The sequence below is a fragment of the Nymphaea colorata genome, chromosome 1, assembly GCF_008831285.2.
Source record: "Nymphaea colorata isolate Beijing-Zhang1983 chromosome 1, ASM883128v2, whole genome shotgun sequence".
Taxonomy (NCBI): domain Eukaryota; kingdom Viridiplantae; phylum Streptophyta; class Magnoliopsida; order Nymphaeales; family Nymphaeaceae; genus Nymphaea; species Nymphaea colorata.
The window spans coordinates 20,100,155-20,120,631 of NC_045138.2; the positions used below are offsets into that span (position 1 = coordinate 20,100,155).

At 36.2% G+C, this 20,477-nt stretch overlaps 1 protein-coding gene across 4 annotated transcripts in view; it reads right to left on the reverse strand.

The window, feature by feature from the left end:
• The window catches only part of LOC116249877 (ubiquitin C-terminal hydrolase 12-like), a 28,422-nt gene extending 14,024 nt beyond the window's left edge, over positions 1–14,398 (reverse strand). The window contains exons 1-20 of one of the 4 annotated variants that reach the window (XM_031623203.2): positions 14,230–14,398; positions 13,897–13,957; positions 13,604–13,754; positions 13,316–13,473; positions 12,784–13,049; positions 12,338–12,556; positions 12,150–12,258; positions 11,946–12,061; positions 11,683–11,781; positions 9,275–9,384; positions 5,356–5,430; positions 4,874–4,952; positions 4,563–4,709; positions 4,386–4,466; positions 4,167–4,286; positions 3,107–3,229; positions 655–732; positions 414–502; positions 216–324; positions 25–93 (exon numbers count right to left, since the gene is read on the reverse strand). In XM_031623203.2, the coding sequence (XP_031479063.1) occupies positions 25–93; positions 216–324; positions 414–502; positions 655–732; positions 3,107–3,229; positions 4,167–4,286; positions 4,386–4,466; positions 4,563–4,709; positions 4,874–4,952; positions 5,356–5,430; positions 9,275–9,384; positions 11,683–11,781; positions 11,946–12,061; positions 12,150–12,258; positions 12,338–12,556; positions 12,784–13,049; positions 13,316–13,473; positions 13,604–13,754; positions 13,897–13,957; positions 14,230–14,259 (2,289 nt within the window). In that variant the 5' untranslated portion in view covers positions 14,260–14,398. Of the gene's footprint in view, positions 1–24; positions 94–215; positions 325–413; positions 503–654; positions 733–3,106; positions 3,230–4,166; positions 4,287–4,385; positions 4,467–4,562; positions 4,710–4,873; positions 4,953–5,355; positions 5,431–9,274; positions 9,385–11,682; positions 11,782–11,945; positions 12,062–12,149; positions 12,259–12,337; positions 12,557–12,783; positions 13,050–13,315; positions 13,474–13,603; positions 13,758–13,896; positions 13,961–14,229 lie in introns of all 4 variants that reach the window. The other 3 variants (XM_031623198.2, XM_031623192.2, XM_031623185.2) reach the window with 3 other exon arrangements.
• Between the last annotated feature and the right edge of the window lie 6,079 nt (positions 14,399–20,477).

The following is a 20,477-nucleotide window of genomic DNA, read 5'->3' on the forward strand; positions in this document are numbered from 1 at the left end:
GTGTGTGAATACAGCGTTGGCTACCTGGCTAGCTCGAAAGGTAACTTTTGTGTCAATATGTTCGCACATAACAGTAGGCTCGAACTTTATCTCCTGTTTTCATTGAAAGCAAAGAAAAGAGTATGATTGTTATGAAAGAAATCCAGAAAGTTCAGTAATTGCATTTGAAGGAAAAAGCTCTTAGAGAGTTTGCATCAGCCATAGCTAATCCTAACCTCATATAACTCAATTTCTTCATTTGATGGAAAGCCCGCCATTTCATTCAATCTTGCTAAAATCTCTACAGGCTTACCCCCAGCTTTCACAAACAGCCTTCCTACATACCTGAAAGAGCAAAAGTTAAGACAGATCACAAAGATACTTATGAGATTAGAGTGAAAACAATATCTCCAAGAAAGACATGAGTGAAATACCGCAGTTCTTCCTTCTCCGGGTCATAAAGCTTGAAAAAAAGTAAAATGTCTTCTCTTGTTTTATCAGGAGGAGGAAGTGGTTGACAATCCTGGTAAAACAAACAAAAATGAGCTCCTAGGTCCCAACACAGCAAAATAATGTTTTCCATCAAAGAAAACAGAAGAAGCTTTTTTGTCCAAAAGATATATTAAAAGCATATTTTGGGGAAAAAACGACAGAGATGCTTGATAATGTAAATACCATTCCAAATTCAACCTCCAGGAGCAGCTTCAGCTCTGCATTATGAGATTTATTAGATACCTCCCTCAACTGCCCAACCTACAAAATAAAACTGAAAATCAGCTCAAGAGACAAGTACAGTACATGGGGAATAATGGCACAAACAAGATATGATTGACGCTCCAAATCACCACTTGGAGAAAAGGAAAACAAGTATCATTCATCTTCTTTAGCATGACACAGAAAAAAAAGGTTGAATCTAGAATAACAACCTAGCTTGCTACCACTGACAAACAAAGTCTACAAAAAAAAACGGGGGGCACAGAAAGGAAAGAGTTCAAGGTATTGCAGGCCTCTGCTTGGCTAATATAGATTTTAAAAACTGGATTAAAAGTTAATTGGAAAGAACTAATTTCCAGACAGAAAAATGGAAGATAAAAACATTAACAAATTCAGAAAAAAAAAATCATATATGTAGAAAAAAAACAAGAATGCAACACACAAATGAACATGCTAATATAAGGCAAGAAACAGCAGTGGAGCCACATTAAGTTAAAGACTTAAAGTGCATGTGAGCACTCTGAACCATAGGATCTTAACCACTATGTGTGCTGACCAGATCTGGCGCGCCCACTCTCAATTTCAACCTTTTCTCATTATCTCTTGTATTAATTGCCCATCAAAATATAAAGCAAGCCCAGACCATCCAATGGAAAAAAAGTAATAACAGTATATAACTAATTTGTTTGTTTGCCAAAAAGAAGGGCAGTATTAAATATTCACATGCCCATTTTTAAGATAGATCTGACTTGAAGCTTCTTGAATGCCTGCTTTCCTGACTTTTGTTTACAAACTCAACCCTTTTAATAACAACAAAAAGGATCAGGCACAACATTTATCATTGACAACCAATTTGAGAAAATGTCATTATAATGAAAAGTAATATTTACTTTTATGCACCATATTGGTTGACTTTAAAAAGAAAATTTAGTTAAAATCACAAGATTGCAATTTATCAATTTGAAGGAAACAAAGAATAAATGTTACTCTTTCAAACTTCATTCGTTCCAGGAAAAATCTCCAGAAGGTGAACCTCATGACGTATTTTGACAAAAAACACTAACGTCTTTAAAACCATGTTAAAACTCAACATGTGGTATTTCATTAAGCATTTTAACATTGTAATATAAAATTATTAATTTACCTTTGGTGCCTCCACAAAATTATGCTGTTTTTGCATCTATTTGAATGTGAGCCACTTGCAAGTTGCAACTATATGTTTTATTTTTATTTTTACTGCAAGCTTGTGCATGCCATCAATTAAATTTCTCACCCCAAAATCAATGATGTTCTTATTTCTTAACTGCCTAGACAGAAGAGAAAAAGAACAGAATACATGATAAGAATATCATCCAGAAAATGTCCCCACAACTTTACACATTGGAGAGAATCTTTTGCCCCATCCCTCTCCCCCATCCCCCTCTTTTAAATGCTGCTATCTTCAAGCGAATAAAAGCTTTAAACAAGCTACTAATGATAGAACATGAAAGACCAGCTAGAACCTACCCATATTTTGGAGCTGGCAGATATTGTGTTTGCTTGGAAAATATGGACTCAGTATTTATATGGTGAAACATGCCACATATTTACATATCATACAAGTTTGAAATATTTTCTCAGGCAAAAAGAATTAAATTTGCACCAACAAAGATGGTTAGAATTGATAAAAGGCTATGATTTTGCACAAATTGATTATCATCCCGGGAAAGCCAACTTAGTTGCAGATGCATTGAGCAGGAAGAGCCCAGGCACTATTGCCCATTTACGGGCAGTACGCATTACTTTATTGTTGGGAATAAGCTCCCCAAGAGCTATGACAAATTGCAGCAAATTATTCAGGCAATAAAAATAGGAGAAAAGTAGATATCTACAGTGAATGAACAAAATATATTGATGATTGGAAAAAAGTTGTGTTTCTTATAATGAATAGCTCAAAAGAGTGATCTTAGAAGAAAGACGCACATGCCTCAAAGTACACTATGCATCCCGGGGTAGTACAAAGATGTATCGCACATAGAAAAGAACCAATTAATAAGTCACCAAATCCATTTGTAATAGGTACTAAATCTACAGCAAATAGCAACTACATAACTTAGTCGCTAAGACCATTTGAACTTTGAAATAATGAAGCTTCCTTGACACAACTTAGTGACTGAGAACATTTGAAGTAACAATGCATTTTCATAAGGAGAAATTAATGAAACAGAAACAACACATTAATCAATGGATCAGAAGATAAGCCACACATACCTGCACCCCCCATTATTTGCCTCGCAAAGGCAGAAGGCAACCAAAAGCAAGAACATAGAAAGGGGATAAATACAACTGTTATAGACATAGATTCTTTGTTGCTCCTCTTAGCCCAAGGATGCAAATGAAAAGGAAAAAATCAGCAACTAGAGCAGCTAAGTACCGACTGAAGTTCCTCTTGTTGGGTTAGAGGCCTATTAGGACGATATGTATGATTTTGACGCTTCGCCCACAGCCAAAAACGTTGATATTGCACTGGTATCCCAAACTCCTTGGCTACTTCTTCCTGTCAGAAAAAACCACACCAAGAATTATGATGCGCAATAAATATCATGAAAGCAACAGCTCTAAATTATCATAATAAAATCAATAGTAAGCTAACAACACTGAAAGTATAAAAGTGTTGGAAGGTGAAAAGACAATTGAAACTCACAGGTAACAGAAGAAAAGACAAATAGTAACACAGGATAACCACCCAATTCTGAAGAAAGCATTTGCAGTGTTACTAAGAACTTGCATAGATAAGTAACCATACTTTTGATCTTCCATGGGCAGAAAAACATCCTCTCTATAGATCTATTATGGTGTGTGCGTGAAATACAAGTACCATAGTTCCGGCAAAATGAGTTGTATCCTTTTCCTCCCTTAGGCAGACAAACATAAGAAATAATATACACCTCATAACACCAACATTCTCATACACTTCCTTTCAAAAGAATTAAGTAGCTGCCTATCATTTAAGAATTGGAAAGTCAAGGCATCACCCTGCAGAAGCCATAAGGCTGAAAAAATATGTAAAATTTTAAATGTTCTGTAACATCACGTGTTACCAAAAGAAGACATACCATGCACACACAAAAGCAAATGGCACATGGATTAATGGATAACAGGGACAAACATTTTGAAAGAAAAAAAAAAAACTCCACATCTAACAATTTACTTGTGGATCTATGAAAGTTTCCATATACAGGCACACCAAGAGGCTCAGAGTTAGCTACCAAATAAAAGGATATGAACCATGCTTGCACTTCAATGAATATTAAGGTTAAGCATTAAACTAATTCATCTTAAGTAACAACACAGAAGAACATAAAATTCCTCCTAACATTTTATGGTTACATCCTACAGTACATTTCATATACTACCTACTAAGGTTTTGGCAATGTGTACAAAATTTAAATTAAGTGAAAATAGGACCAAAACAGCAACCCATAGTAGAGTACCTTAAAGAGGCTAAAAGGCAGTTGCTTCTGAATGCGAAAGCTTCGAACTTTATCATGGTCTACCAGATCAAAATATATATCCTTGCCAATCTGTTCTGACAGATCCTCATCCCGAGCAACCTTAAGCAAAATCACCAGGATATTTACTTTTAAAAAAACTGCAATAAAAGAAAGCATGTACTATCAAAAAACTGAAAAAGAAACTGCAAAAGTCAGAACCTTAATAATTGTATACAGGTGTGCTTCGGCTTTCTCCTTCTTCTTGTGTTCCTTTTCTTCTTGCTCCTTCTTCAACCTAATCTGTGAATTGAATAGCATTTTTCTGAAGTTTCACCCTGAGGTTCACTCATAAACTGCTATAAATTTGAAGACATGAATGATGTGAATCAGTTTTACCCGCAGATGCTCTGCGATGTCCTTCTCATCGACATTACAAATTATCTTTTCCTTGTCACTTTCCCGAATATACACGAGCATGTACGCATTTGAATATTTGGTAAATTTGAATGGTGTATTGTTGAATCCAGGATTTGTCTGTGGTAACTGCAATGATGTGCCAGAATAAAAAAAAAAATAACAGATATAAGAGATTACATGTATAGTGTGCATATATGTGGCTGCTTGCGTGTGTTAGCAAGTGCATGTGTGTGTGTGACAGGGAGAGAGAGAGAGATCACACGAGTGCAATCATTTTGATGCATAATCACCTCCTCTTCACCACCATACTGCTCTTCCAATGCTCGCTTTGTGTCTTCTTTTGTTACCCTTTCATCATCAAATTTATACCTAAAAGTAATAGTCTATTCTGATTACAAATTGGATCCCAAAATAAGATACCCAAAATCTTCATAAATTAAAAGATCAAGTATCACAAAGTTCAGCAAGGCTTAATAATTGCAACGATGTATACCAAACCTTTCAAGATGAACTGTAAAGGAACTAATAAATTTTGTAACTAAAAAGAATTGAAAAGGTACTATAAATACATACTAAGTGAGCAAGAAACAAAAGAAAGAAATTAAATGAGGTAGCATGAGATTTAATTACTGACCAATGATATTTCATTTGTCAGATTAGCTTCAGAATTCAAATTTATAGAAAAATATGATACATATCATGCCAGCTTATAACAATATCACAACATTTTTGAGAAAAAATGTGCTATATTAGCCATGACAACTATGCATACCACTGGTCTGAGAGCGTTGGCCTAATAAAAGCATAATAATGTCCTCCATGCACCCCACCACTATGAACGAGAACGCTGCAGAAAATAAATAGTGATCATTACACATAACAAAACAAAGTATCAGGGCATGTACACGCAGATGCATTTATCCAAGCTTTGTAAACAGAAAATCTGGAACTTAAGTTTTGTTGGAAGGACTACATGGCATGTGAACCATTTTTCGCTAAAAAACACATTAAGGAGCCATACATCACAAAGGGCACAACTAGGAATAGAAAAAGCTCATTCACTGCACTCATAACTAATAAAATAGATTATTAGAACCATGGAGGTCAAGGGACCTTCAAATAGAAGGAAAGCTTCATCAATCTTCCTAACATACATCTGTCCAGCTATTGGTTATTTCTGAAAATATAGAACGTATAAAATGCATAGACATGGACCATAGAAGGCCAAGACATACGAAATGTGAAACTACAAGACTCAACTCCTACATAATTACCTTAACAGTTACTTAATGATCGTGACAATGTGACATGGATATGGAGCTGTTAACTATACAGTGACGCAGTCTATGCTTGATATGCTAGTTATACCACAACTCAAAATATCTGAGGATATACTAGTGAATGTTTCCAAAATCAAGCACCAGTATTTATGGCCACGTACAAAATTAGATGGACTTACAGAAGAGATGTGAAGGCAGTGCATAAATCATTTCCAAGCAAAATTAACATTAAAAGGTTAATGAAAAGCAGAGTGATGTACATATCTGGCGAAGGCTAGAACATTTTCGTCATCTAAGATTCAAAAGTATTGTCACAAATGTCGGGGCCATCTCACAGGACAACAAAAGAACATACAGAAAAACAAATAAAATGAGTAAAAAGAAAACATTTTGAAAAAATCACCAAAATCAAATATTCTATTTTTCGCTTTTTTAATATATTAAATTTTCTTGATGTTTCTTTTAATATTTTAAGAACTATTCAGGAATTTGATCAATATCTTGAGAAGAAACTTTAAACAAAAAGTCAATTCTTTCATAATTTTTTCTATTTTTATTTTTTAATTCCAGACATTTTCCCAAAAATCCCCATTTAATACCCAAGAAGACCTCGCTGATAAGAACTAGAGAATGATATTTGTGACAATTATCTAGAGAAATTGTGAACGAAAAAAATCATACTAATATGACATTATTTAGACCTTTTGTTTAACCATATTTTATTGTGGAAAGAAAAACCAACAATAATTCAAATATGAATAACCATATCACCTCCTGATATAATTTATTGCATTTCCAGCACTTGTCACACCAAATTGGAAAAGAATAACAAACCAAGTTGCACAGATGGAAACTGACGAATAGACATAAGTTATCAACTCCTTGCATTTTCTGATTAACCACCCTTTTTCGGTGGTATGAGAAATTCTTCAATCCAATCTTGATTCCTCCATTAAACTATTATCATTCAATACAAGTGGTAATCCTAATATTATCCTATATGTATATGGGTACATGATTTTGGGTCACATGTCCATGTTGGTAGGACACGTGTCTGTTTTGCATTATGGGTACACGTGGATCTGGATCAGGTCAAACCCAGATCAGATCCATTTCTTAAATACATTTAAAAATCTTTCCCAAATCCTAAATATTCAAAAAAAAAGGCATTGTTCTTCTTCTTCCCTTCTCCTCCACCTGCACCAAACCCAACGACCTGCACCAGCCTTCGACAACTGGTGACTAAATTTAGCAACAGGCTGCAGCGCAGATCCACTGTCAACTAACGGCAACTTCTAGTGAGGTAGATTATGCACTTTCTATATTTTCTTCTATTTTTTAACCCATCCATCCAACCTTCCCTCCCTCCACCCAAAAGTCCGATAGCCAGATCCGCCTCTGATGCCTGATACCATTTTAAGATTTATATGTTCACTTCAATGGTAGTTTGAATTTTTTTTTCTTAACCAAAAAAGGGTCTTGTGTTGTTAGTTTTGCTTCTGTTTCAAAGAACATTTTATAATTCTTTTCATTGAGTTTTACAGTTTTCTCCTCTCCATTTTTATTTTCTGTAAGCTATCCATTCTGCAGAATGCAAGCTATATGTATTGCATGTTTTTCTCCTTTAATTGCTCAGGTTTCTGCTATGGGTTAAAAGAATCATGTTTGCAGAACGTGAATGTTCTCTCTAGCTCCTTTTCCTGCAGTCACATTTCTGTTTGATTACAGCTAGGATCACAGTGATCTACACAACATGGATGATGAACAGATTTTTTCCTTTAGTTGCAAAGGATTATGTATAAACTATGAACTTAGTAATTACTTTGCTTGAAGTTGGTCAATCATTGCAATGCTTCAACAACTTATGTCACACAACTCCAGAAATTTCTGTGTCATACCTTTTTGGACCTGCATCCATGTGACTTGGCCCATTATTAACATTAAGATGGTTTAGGATCCATGCAGACTGACCAACTTTGCGTAAGCAACATAGTAGAGGGAAAAAATGGCAACAATATGCACTTGTCTTTCCTATATGTGACAAATCTCCACCAAATGAGGGTCAGGCGTAGGTTTTACACAAGCTGTTTGCATGGTAGACGACTTGGGGCATGTTTGGATGCTTGGAGAAGTTATCCGCATATAGGTTTATGGGGACATGTTAAATTCTGGGTTACAGGTTATTCAAAGATAACTTTGTTCCATGCTATGAACTCTCTCGTACTTGAATGATAGTACTTGAATGATAAGGGGCAACAACCCCCTTATAGTACCACCATCATGGCTCCGATTTCTACCTCTCATATAATTCTTGACGAGAAAATATGTATGGCCAGGTTGACAAGCCTTAATGTAACAACTTCATGACAACTTCAACCAGTACCTGTGGAAAACAGATCCACATCCTGGATGACACATTTCAAACGGGACATATCAAATGTTTGTCGTCTAAGAATACCAGTAAAACTAATCCCTCTTGCTTCTTCATTTAAAACATTGTTGAGCATAACATCAACTGCCAGCAGCATGGATGATCATCCACCAATAACAAAAAAACAGCAGAAGCAGTATTTTGCGTATTGTGGTGGACAATCCATGAGCGATAGAATCAACCATGAAGCCTTCCCACTGCTGCAGAAAGTGGAGATTGGTAGGAAACTCTGTCACCAAAAAATCATGATGAATTTGGCTTTGAGTGAAGCCAACATTTGTGCAGAGCAATGCTGAAATTATCACTAAAGAATGGACTGAACATGCTAGAACAGAAGATCACAGGCAGATGAAGAGGATCCTCCAGTTCTTTGAAGGACCATCAGCTTAAGAGCCTCACACCAGGCCAAGTGAGAAGGCTCGCCAGGGGGACGATTCACAAGGAAAGACTCGGACATGCTCATCCTGTGAATAAGTTTCACACATACACCCTAAATGCGTAATATTTCACCCAAAGCTTAAAAAAAGCCTGGGCAACCAAACGTGCCCTTAAAGAAATCCTCTTCAAGAGCTGTTCCAAAATAGATAATAATTGATGATAATGGTGCTCATGCAACACACAGTTCTAGGTTTTCAATTTTTACATGCACCAACTGTGCTGCATATGATGCTCAAAATCTCTCTGCTAGATATAACACCTGTGTGCGTCAGATAATTCAGGCACATGAATGCATGAACAAGTACGTGATACAATGTGACTAAGAAAGTACTTCCAAGAACACCTATTTCCTCCACTCCACTTTTCAGCAGAAAAAGAAAACTATGCAAGATCAGGAGCACAAGAAAGTGACCACCACAAAGAGAGGCAAAGAAAAATGAAACAATTTGTCATTTAAGTAAACAATTTAGCCACTAATGAGTTCTATAGATCTATCTTAATCAAACAGGAAGGGTACAACAAAATCACACCATAAGATCTACCTGTGAAGTGTGTATAGGTTCCGAACACTCCTGTCTGCATCTGGAGAAAGGTACTTGCCATTCTCTCTATCAAGGTCCAGTTGCAACGGGAACTCATATCGATCATTTATCTGCAAATGAGACATGGAATAAGATATCAATACATCTCTACCATGCGAAGCAAGTATAGTTGATTATTCACAGTCAGTCTTAACTTATCTAAAGTTGTGATAAGCTTGTGAACACTCCAGTACAAATGCAAGAAAGGTCCATAAATTTTAACATTCCATGGTTCCAAAATCCAACATTTTTTCAAACATATCCTCAAGAAAGGTTTTAAATACTGTAAACCAGAGATTCCCCAAGCCATGATAAATACTACACATTATTTCAGCACATAAATGAAGTGGTGAAAAAGTTACAAAAACTTCAAAAGGGACCATATTAGTTTGCTCACGAAAAAATCTAAAAAAGAATATTAGAGACAAAATAACTCCTCGAAGTACCTATAATTATGAACACATAACTCAGACACATTAGCATTCCAAAATAGATACCAAACCCACTGAAATGAAACCTTATAACAAGTTGAAGCAATCCTTCCATCAGGAACACATAAGGATCATATTGCCAGCATTCTTTTGCTCAAGAAAAACACATCCAAGAAACGAGCACTCATAAATTGAAGATAATTCAAGATATGCAATTCATGGCATAAACCGTAGGAGGAATATCGCTCACTCCATAACAGTTCAACACAAGAACAAAGCAGGTCCTCAGAAGACCCTTGTTAATCTCTCACCTTGTTGCCAGCTAATGGAATTGGGTGATCATTTGGGCTTCAAGAGACTAAAAAGTTGTTTGTGATTAGATTTTGTAGCTTCAGACCATCAAAACATTTGACCAGCATGAAGATCAAATTTCTTCATATTGTTGTCATTTCAACATCTTAGAGGAATGTGGGACTTTAAAAAGGTCAATAGAGGACATTTCAGCACGATTGAAGGTTTTCTTTGAAATATTCAACTCCAAGAGGTTGCTCTTGTGGAGGTGCAGAAACATCTACACCGACTGCACTAATAATGTCGATGCCCACAGAAAAATTCACCAAAGCCATCCGACTTCAAATGACAACATTCAACTACAGCTAAATCTATACTTTGATGCAGTTAACATGCATCACCATGGCAGCAACTGCAAGCTCCAACACAGCAATATTTCCTCTGGGACTGAAATTTTAGACGGGGGCCAAAAGATGCACTTATCATTTGTTTAGCTTGTCATTCCTGAAGACAACAGATCCACACCTGTGACCAAAGGACAATATTTCTGCCGACAAAAGCATAAGATTGCCTACCTTAATCCAATAAGAAACTAGCCAGAATGCTTGAAACCAAGAACATCAATCAAGTTCCAGGAAAATAACTGCCTAGATGCTGTAGTGCTTGGAACTGAAAAGCAAACAAAATAAATATGCGACTGCAGGTTCTTTTGTCCAATCAACAAGCGATCTTCATCCAAACTAGATGCTTGAGAATCCAATTTGTGGGTGAGCCTCAATTATCAAATAGCACACAAGCACAACAAGTTAACAGAAGTAACAGCTTGTTGCCACAAAGAGGGTTTACCCAAAAATGTTTCTACATCCAATGAACATCAAAGAGACCATCCAACAGCCCAAACAGAAAAAATCACCAGCAAGTATGGCTCATTAGCACAAGATATAGGACTGTCTTACATATGATTTAACCTCTTAAAACAAAAGTATCATATTCTTGTGCCAGAGAGAAGCTCCATATAACATACACAGTTTATCAAGTTTGATGCCCATTTCAGTAAATCCAACTTCTCAATGGTGCTGACAGCTGGCAAACCTTCAACCAGGATCAAGTAAACTTTCAGTTAATGCACCAATATCTGAACATTGCTTCAGCATCCAAAAACTTAGGAAAGAGAATACACAAGTGACACATGACGATATGAATTCTTCTTATGGTATTATCCTGAGATAAATAATAAGATGTTGAAAATCTTATCCCAATTCAAGCATTCCCCTCATTTGACGTTTTCAACGGAAGACAAGACACCAACATTTTCGTTTCCAAGGTGGACTGTTATTGGGATACAAACATATTAGGTTTGAAGTGCACATAAATATATACTACACAACTTAGTAGCATAATTCTCCAGTAAACAAGAATTTGCCCCCAGTTAAACATCTCTATCAGATTTTTCTCATCAAGCAACTAAACCACCATAAGAATAGAAACTTTTTTACTTCAAAATAGCCCGACATTTGCTTTACCTACAAAATACAATAATAAGAATGATTGCAGCAGAGAACAAGTTTGACGTAAACGAGAAACCACGACAAGATTATCAAGTCAGTGAACACAACGTCCAAAGGAAGAGGCATATCATCAACTTACCTTGACCATTGTATCTCTCATGAAATCGTATTCAAAACGTTTCAACTGAAGCTGCAAAACTGGAGGGAAGTCGATGAAAAGAACGCCCTTCTTTGCATCCTATAGTAATTCAAGTTACAGCATTATCTATTTGTGACATAAGACAAATCTAAACCAATACTTTAGTTATGATACTATGTATATTGCATGCCATTTTTGAAGGCAAGACCAACCCCAAATAATAGAAATATGCCATTACGGCAGCTTGTCATGCTATCACCTACCTGCAGCCCATGTTGCTCAGCATGATATTTATTATCACCTTCAAGGCGCTCCACTTCCACATATTTGTCAAAGGAAGCATAAACATCTCTACACCCTTTAACATCAAGCTGAAGGTCTGAAAAGCACATGAAATTCATAGAAGACAGTGAATAACCATAAATGAACAGAACTCAGCTGTTGACAGAAAGTCATTTGTTAAATACCATAAAATGACTCCTTCCTTGTCGACTTGTAATCCACATTGATGCACTCAATATAGTTCATATGGTGGCCCTCAAATAACTGTTGTATAGTGCCCTCAACCACAGTGCCCTAATTCATGGAGTAAATGTAATGAGATGGAGAGAAATAGAGTGGTCCTCATCAATTTCCATTGCAGCAGTTGCCATACCTTCATCTTGTCTTCCAGCTTTTCACAAAGAACTCTATTAAGCTCTTGAACATCATGCTGCATGAAGGAGTCATATGTGTCCCACCCAAAAGACTTTGTCAGCTCTTTTGTGGCAACACTGTTGTCACTGTACTGGAGCTTATAAAACAAGCTCTGCAAAGCCAGAGGGATACTACCAGAGGGCATATCATTCTCAGTTGTGGGCATATGATACACAGCCTAGACAGGAGAAGAAAAAGCTTGTATGTTACAGTTGCTTCACGTGATCTCCAAAGAACCAATAAAAAAAAAAAAAAAGTTAAACCCTGTCTATTGGCTAAGTAGATTATGGAAAGAGGACTTGACAATGAAGCTTAAAATTGGTCCTCATCTGATAAAAGCATTAAAAACACCAGCACTCGCTCAATGTGAACTGTGAAGTAATAGCATCCCTAGGTGATCCAAACCTTTCTAAAATAGCGAATATGATATAATGTTTGAAGAAGAGAGTTCATGTAACATGTTGCTCCTTGGTTCTTAAGACCCACATATCCAGTTTCCTTCTTTGAGTCGTACGTCCAATAATCAACCACCTTGCGGACAGCAACTTCAGCCTCAACAATGCATGTGTCATTTACAAGAAACCCTTTTCCTGGGTCGTATAGGTCACCAAGAGGCATGAAGGAAGTAAAACCCCAATCACTCTCCCGTGCATTAAACTGATGCTGGGTATCTGATAAAAGCAACAGAGTGAGGTGGAAAACACGAAAAGTTATGAATCGAATTTTATAGAATGTCTCATTGGAACCATGCATGACAAGTAACTCAAGCATAACTACAATGAGCAGGTTTGCTAAAAGCAAATCAGAGCAATTACAGAGAGAGCTGCAGCATGCACATAGACTCTCAGTGCCAACTCAATAGCGTAATATTAAGTGCAATGAACATAGAACCACAGATGCACCCGATAAGAAGAGACCCATAGTCCAAGACGCATACCTTTCCTTATGCTGTACTTGTTATGGATTTGATTGATCACAGCCAAGCTGAATTGTGCATATCGACTCCAACCATAAGGCAAAGTTGCCGAATCAGCCACATCCAGATACAAAGACAAATGGTCTACGTTATTCCCCTTTGGGAAGATCAAAATCCTCCTGAAATCAGTTGAAATGTGCAACGATCAAAAAGTGTTCTAAATGCGTCGCATAAATGAAGTTCCAGCAGAACACGATCAATTAATCCAATGCAAGCTAAGAAAATGACCCCACAATTAGATCCGCCTACCATTTATAACCACCAACGACGAAGATATCAGAGTAGTGCTTCTTCAAGTTAAGCCTCGAGAAGTTCTCGATCGTCCAAGTGAACCGCGTCGAAGGGGGCTCCTCGACCGTCTGGTTCTCGGCGGTGCTCACGGTCTCTCCTTGCGCCACAACTACTGGATTACACACGAAGTAATCAGAAACACAACCAGACCGCAACCAATTCACCTTGAACCCAAAACACAATCGGAAAAAGCGATAAGCACGAAATAAACGACCAAGAAATCGCGGGAAAAATGAAGCTCCGGCACGTACCGTCCATCGACTGCGGGCCGTCGTTGAAATCAGAATGAGGAACGAGCATTTCCTCGTCCTCCTGCTGCAACAAAAACCATAAAAATAACGAAACCGAAACTTAGATCCAACCAATAACCGGACCAAAACCCTATAAGCCATTTAAGAACACGATCTTACGATCATAATCGCCAACACCTAAATACTCAAGCGGACGGAATAAATCAATCAAACAGCGAAGACAATGAAATCTGAACCCAAACGCATTAGAATCCCACTGTTCGAATGATGAACCAAAGCAGGAAGAATCGCGAAGCAGAGAGCCACTAAAAATGAGGAAGACAGATTACTTACGTCCAAAGTAGGAGGCGTCATCACTGTCATGGAGCCTGTGTGATCCAAATTCAGGAGGAACTCGACGAGTGGACTGCCCTCTCTCTCTCTCTCCCTCTCTCTCTCCCGCTGGGCGCAGACCACCGGGGAGGGAGGACCCCGGAAACTTGATTAAGGGGAAAAGAGGAGAAGCGAGGAGGGTTTAATTTTGGGTAAATTTCAGGGGGCGACTAAGAAATTATATAGTGAAACCCTCAGAGGAGTCCTGATTCCTTCCTTATTTGCACTTCTGCTTGGTCTTGTATTCCAGGTGTGCCCTTGTTTTAAGCTAATCTCCTCACACTTTCTACATAGTTAAAGTAAAACCCTTGCTTTGCTTTGGAGGAGGGAAGGAACTTTCCATGTTATGCCGTGGCATGTTCCCACCTATTATGGGATGGGTAATTTGGTAATTTATATGGTATTTTTTTTTTCCACTTTCACTCTTGCTCTTCATGGTATGCACATTTCTGTTCTAGACATCTTACAAATGCTAATCTTATGTAATAGAAAAATATTGATTCAAAGTTAATTATGCCCGATGAAAGAATGAGTGTTTTTGCATAAAGTGGTTGAGTTATACTAATCTTTTTTGCCCATTAATGAAAAAATATATTGGAAGGCTAAATGAAGTTCACTCTTAATGTAGAATGCTATTGACTGCAAATATTTGTCCTCACACCTCAAAGACATATATTTGCCACAACAAATGCACATAATGTTTTATTGTATTTTCATTGTTCTAATTGAATGTCCAACCTATAACTATCTAATGGAATGACCATTAAACTTTATAGTTACAAGGGTATAGCATAATTGATTAGGCGTCAATTCAGTTTCAATTCCCATGAGTGCTGCTTTTGTGTATTGTAAATGGTGGCAAACGCCAGCTCAGATGACTAAACTAAATCTCCATGCAGAGGGACGAAACTCAAAATTTTTTATGAACGGGTCAAATTAAAGTTTTTTAAATTTTGACACACGCTAAAATATCATTTTTCAAAATTTTTATATAAACAAATAATTTTTTTCAAAATTTACATATAAATTTTAAAAAATATTGAGGTGGGGCCAGGGCCCCCTGGCTCCGCCCCTGCTCATGCAACCCTAGACCTTGAAGCTAGGGGGAAGGGTGGACGGGCATCAGTCTCGCGTCAGTACTGTAGGTTCGCCTTTTGCTCATCCTGAACTATCCAACTTTAAAATTGTGATTTGCAATGTTTGTTTAGCAACCATTCAAATTTGGGTATGTAAAGTTTGATGTTCATTGAGGTTTTTTCATGACTTAGAATTAATAGCCGAAAGAATATCCAATTTTTTTTTTTAGCAAGAAATTTATGTTTTGAGCACTGAAAATAAAATAAACTGTTAATATATTATCAACACCATTAGCTAAATTTGGTTAAAAATAACTTGAGTTGTTAATCCCAAATTAATTGCATGTTTAGAGACTTGTAGCATTACCTGTAATTGAATCTGTAAAGCATTGCTTATAGCAATTGAGCTAATTTTGGTTTATTAAGAAAATCTTATTTGAACTATATTTTGTGCCACTGTGCAAAATTACTTTATTTTCGATGCTGTATGTTTTTATGAAGTTTTACATAAAACAACCTTTACGTTTTGAAATGACTTTATTCATAGTTTGTAATAATGTGATTTATTAATGTCATAAACTAGTTCAAAATATTCACCGAGCACTTGTTAACTAAACTGCTCAAATATTATTCAAAGTAAAGATTATAAATCTAACGTAATACTTAGAATTCCAGTTGCAAAACTTCTTTAAATTCCAGTTTTAATGACTAAAAAAAAGTTTGATCGTTTCTGACTATGGCATAGAAGCAAAAATGGTGGAATTTTAGTTGGACCATTCAGAATCGAAAAGAAAATCGAAAATTTCGTGCACGGCATGAGTTAAACCCAAGATCTTATATGGAACAGAGTCGTCTTTTTTCTCAAACAAGTTACCGAAGCAATTGAACTTGCCTAACCGATGAACTCATGTTAGTGTATAATAAAAAACTAATAATATGTTTTAAAATCATTATAACATATTATGAAAATAATCATGGCTCACTGAAGTACAATAAAGTGTTTATCCCAAGCACCGCTCCACAGTGAAGAAAATTTGATTAAAGCTAAATTAACGTAGAAAAGTTTATACATTAACTTATATATATATATATATATAACATACCAAGTTGATGATTTTTTGCCGTTATGTTTGGGGACAACTTTCCTTACATGTTGCAAACGAGCGATTCAAAGGTTGATGCCTACCAAGGGGGGAAAAAATCTCCCATATTCATACGGCCTTATTTTAAAGGATAGAAAATCTTCAGATTCCACGTACAATCTTTTATTATGTGCATGTACATAATTAAATTTGCTCAAATCAACCTGGACATTAAAAAAATTGAGTGGGTACTTATATTTGCACATGCTTCTGTTTTACCATTATCCTTTTTTCCCCTCTATTCAAAACACTACTTTTTTGTGACGATGGGTCATGAACTTGTGAGTCAGCAAAAAGCTTTTAACAATAGGAATGCTGCTTTCTTTCGGCTGCAATTTGGGACATATTCATAAGACCGACCTTGCCGTCTAAAGAACACAACATTCTTCTCATTAATTGTCCTTTTAGAACTTGTTATATCAATAGCAGACTTTCATGCAATGCATTGCGGGAAATAGTTCACGACAATATATATATATATATATATATATATATATTGTAAAAAGGAAATGTATATACTGGAAAAATGATAAAAATGCCTTCCAGCTCTGACAACATACAGATTTATGATGGGAGTAAAACTTTAGAAAAAAAGGTTTTACTTTTTTTTTTTAAAGGAGGGAGTTATCCATTTTTGTTACAAAATACCAAAAGCAGGGGTATATGGAACCACGATGTTAATATATCCGATTTGAATCGGGTTATAGAAAAAAATTTAATATCCGATTATGAAATCGAATCAGATTTAAATATACATAAATATTTGATCGGATTCATTTTTAGACGAATATTTTGTATCTAATGCTATTAAAATTTGAAAATTAATAAAATTCGGTTCAATAATTGGATAGGATTCAGATATAGATATCAAAACCGGTTTTGGATCAGATTTGAAATGAATCGGAATTCATATTCGGATATGACTTTTTTTATTCGAATTCGAATCTGAATATGCAAATATCCAAAAAAATGTATATGACTACAAATATATCCAATCAGAATCGAATCGAACACAACAAGAACTTTTTTTTGTTAGAAGACCAAATAGTATTATCAAAATTTGTATCGGAGCCAAACTCGAGCGTGAGCCAAACTGTATCTGTCTTGTCTTCTTCAGAGTTTGGACGCCGAAGTACTATTGAAAACATTTGCTTTGATTTTTATAATGAGAAAAGTTTATCCCTGATATCCAATCAGTGTTTGACACAGAGGGCACTTTAACATAGGAAAAGGGCATTTCGATGACGAGCCACGGCAGGAAGAGGAAGGAAAGCAAAAGACGAAAATAACCCCAAGTATAACGCTTTTTTTCGAGAATTCTTGTTAAAGTGGAGGATATTTAGGGAATTGAAAAGAAGGCCCGTGCACCATGCCCGGGAAGCGGGCTCCTTCGTGGCCTCTTTCGCTTACTTAATTTCAACCTTGCCCACATATTTTTCTCGAATTTCTGCATGAGTCCTGAAACTGAAGAAATTCATGGACCACTGTTGGGAGAAAAATCTCTAAGATGCCCTCCACTAATTAGGGATTGAAGGGATTCCCACTGTCATGGCTGTCTGCTCCACGTCGCCGTGCTTCTGAGTCGACGCAGCTTCAAATTAATGAATAAAGTCCAACGGATATTCAGTTGGAACCTGAATTCAATCCAAACACAAGTTGGAGACGTGAAACGTCATGTGATGTGGAGCATCCAGCAATTATCTAAAAGAAACGTGTCACTTCTTATACATTAGTCTAAATTTGAAAGACAAATAAAATATAAATTCATAAATAAAGTGCAAAAAAAAACATTGTACTTATGATATTTCATTTGAGGAGCAACCACACTAAAAAAAATTGTCTGCATTCCACCTGCGATGTTGAAATATAAGAACCTTATAATAACAAAGTTTGTCATCTTGCATATTTCACAGTCACCGTTAGATTGTCGAACCAACAGTTTGTTCATTGCTATATTTTCTTTTAAATTTTTCTTAAAAAAAGGCGTTAAAAGTTTGTAGTTTTGATGGGGTTTCAAGGATGGTGGGGTTAGATTTGATTTTTTTCTTCATTTGGGTTTGGATTCATCAATAATTCAGGGGCGCCCATGAATTGGCAAGCAAATATTACTATATTTATCTAAAAACAAATAAAAACATATAAGTGTGATTAAAAAATACTTTAGAAGCATTGAAATAATAGCAAAAAGTAAATAATACATGAATCCATGATAGATCTGCACTTATTCATTTGGAATAGACCGATTCATGGTCGTCCAGCCAACTTTTACAACTTTGGATCCATCAAATCTTTACTTGGGTTTGAAGATTGATCATGGCATCATTATATACCCAGGTTAGTTGTCCAAGCGATGGAGTGATGGTAAGTTGTTTTGCTTGAGTACAGTCTTTGCTGGTCAGATGTTCGAATCCCCCGGTATGTACTGGGTGACTTCATCATCCCAACGTCATGGGGTCAGCTCACTTCATGCGCTCATGGTCCTCTTTGGAATAATTTATTTTGTATCCAAGGTTGTAATTTAAAAATGAAAAAAAAGAAAAGAAAAAGGTGAAGAAGAAAAGGACATGTCATAGAATATATGTTTATTCGAGGCAGGTAATTATTTGTAAAATAAAGAATTCACTAAGTCAAACAAAACAAATACATCTACACGGTCTGATTGGAAGGAATCTTCAGTTTTCTCAAATGAAATAGAATTTCTAAAAAAAAATATAGCGGATTTATTACCATCAAATTTCGAACCAGTGGGCAAACCGTGCCCCACGTAGGAATTAGGCAAACAAGCGTTAAATCCCATTAAAAGGGCCAAGTAAAATGAATAGTAGCCACAGTAAATATTTATTATTTACTATTTAATTCATTTATAGCTTAATGGTAATAAAGTCAGCTTCTACTAAGTACTAACTCTAACTCAAAGGCTTTACCAACGCAGAAAAAGTGAAAATAAATGGTGCTTACATCGGCCTTGCAAGGCTGGGCACCTGGCTGCCAACGGGTACTTGGCTCAGAAAAAAGGGCACATAGGGTTAGTTTGGTTGGGCTTGATATTTTTTAAATTTAAATTTATTAATTTATTTATTTAATTATATTTATATATTATTTTATATTAAACATATATTTTTAATTTAATCGAGCTCGGGTTTGAATGGTCCGATTTCAAATGTCGGACCGGCCCGATGTCTAGGCTTATGTGCAAAGGAGAAGAACCCATACTGCAACCTTTATTCTTTAGACTATCATTAGCACAAATAAAGTGAAAATCCCAAACATAAGCCATCAAAAGATAAATTACATGCCCCACAAAAACGTGGTTGTAGTATTTATCATGCTGAGCATGTCAGCGGTTCGAGTATAGGTCCAACTTGTGTTTTTACCGAAAGCATATGATAGCACCAAATGGCATTTTTTTTTTTATTTCATAGTTACATACGTGTGTGTGTGTATGTATGTTTATGTGTGTGTACAGGGGTGAAGGGAGGGGGGGCGCGCCTAGGCCGTGGCCCCACCCCCAGCTAAGTGAAAAAAAAAATTATATTAACAAAATTGAAAATTGTTAATTGCATAATACATTTTTTGTATTCGAGTTTAGTTTGGTCCTATTCGAATAAGTTCGTTGAAACTTTGCCTACCCGGATAAGTTTGTTGGACAGTTTGGCCCGCCCCTAAAAAAAACCCTCGCTCCATTCCTGTGTGTATATAAAAGAATGACCCGTCTTTTGGTGTGATATCTAATTTAATCGGAATAACACTGATTTGTTATGTATTTAGTTGGTCCAAATCTAAACACATTTCAATCCTTCACCAAGAATTGTTGTGGAATTCGACTTTAAGACAAGAGAACATAATTGTATGCTTTATGATCTTCTCAACTTGGTGTTTGTCATTAATCACATATGACAATAAATGTTGTTCATTGGCAGTTATTGAGAAGTACAGTTAAATGTAGACACACGAGCTGAGTCGAGCTCGAGCTTGCCCAGCTCGAGCTCGA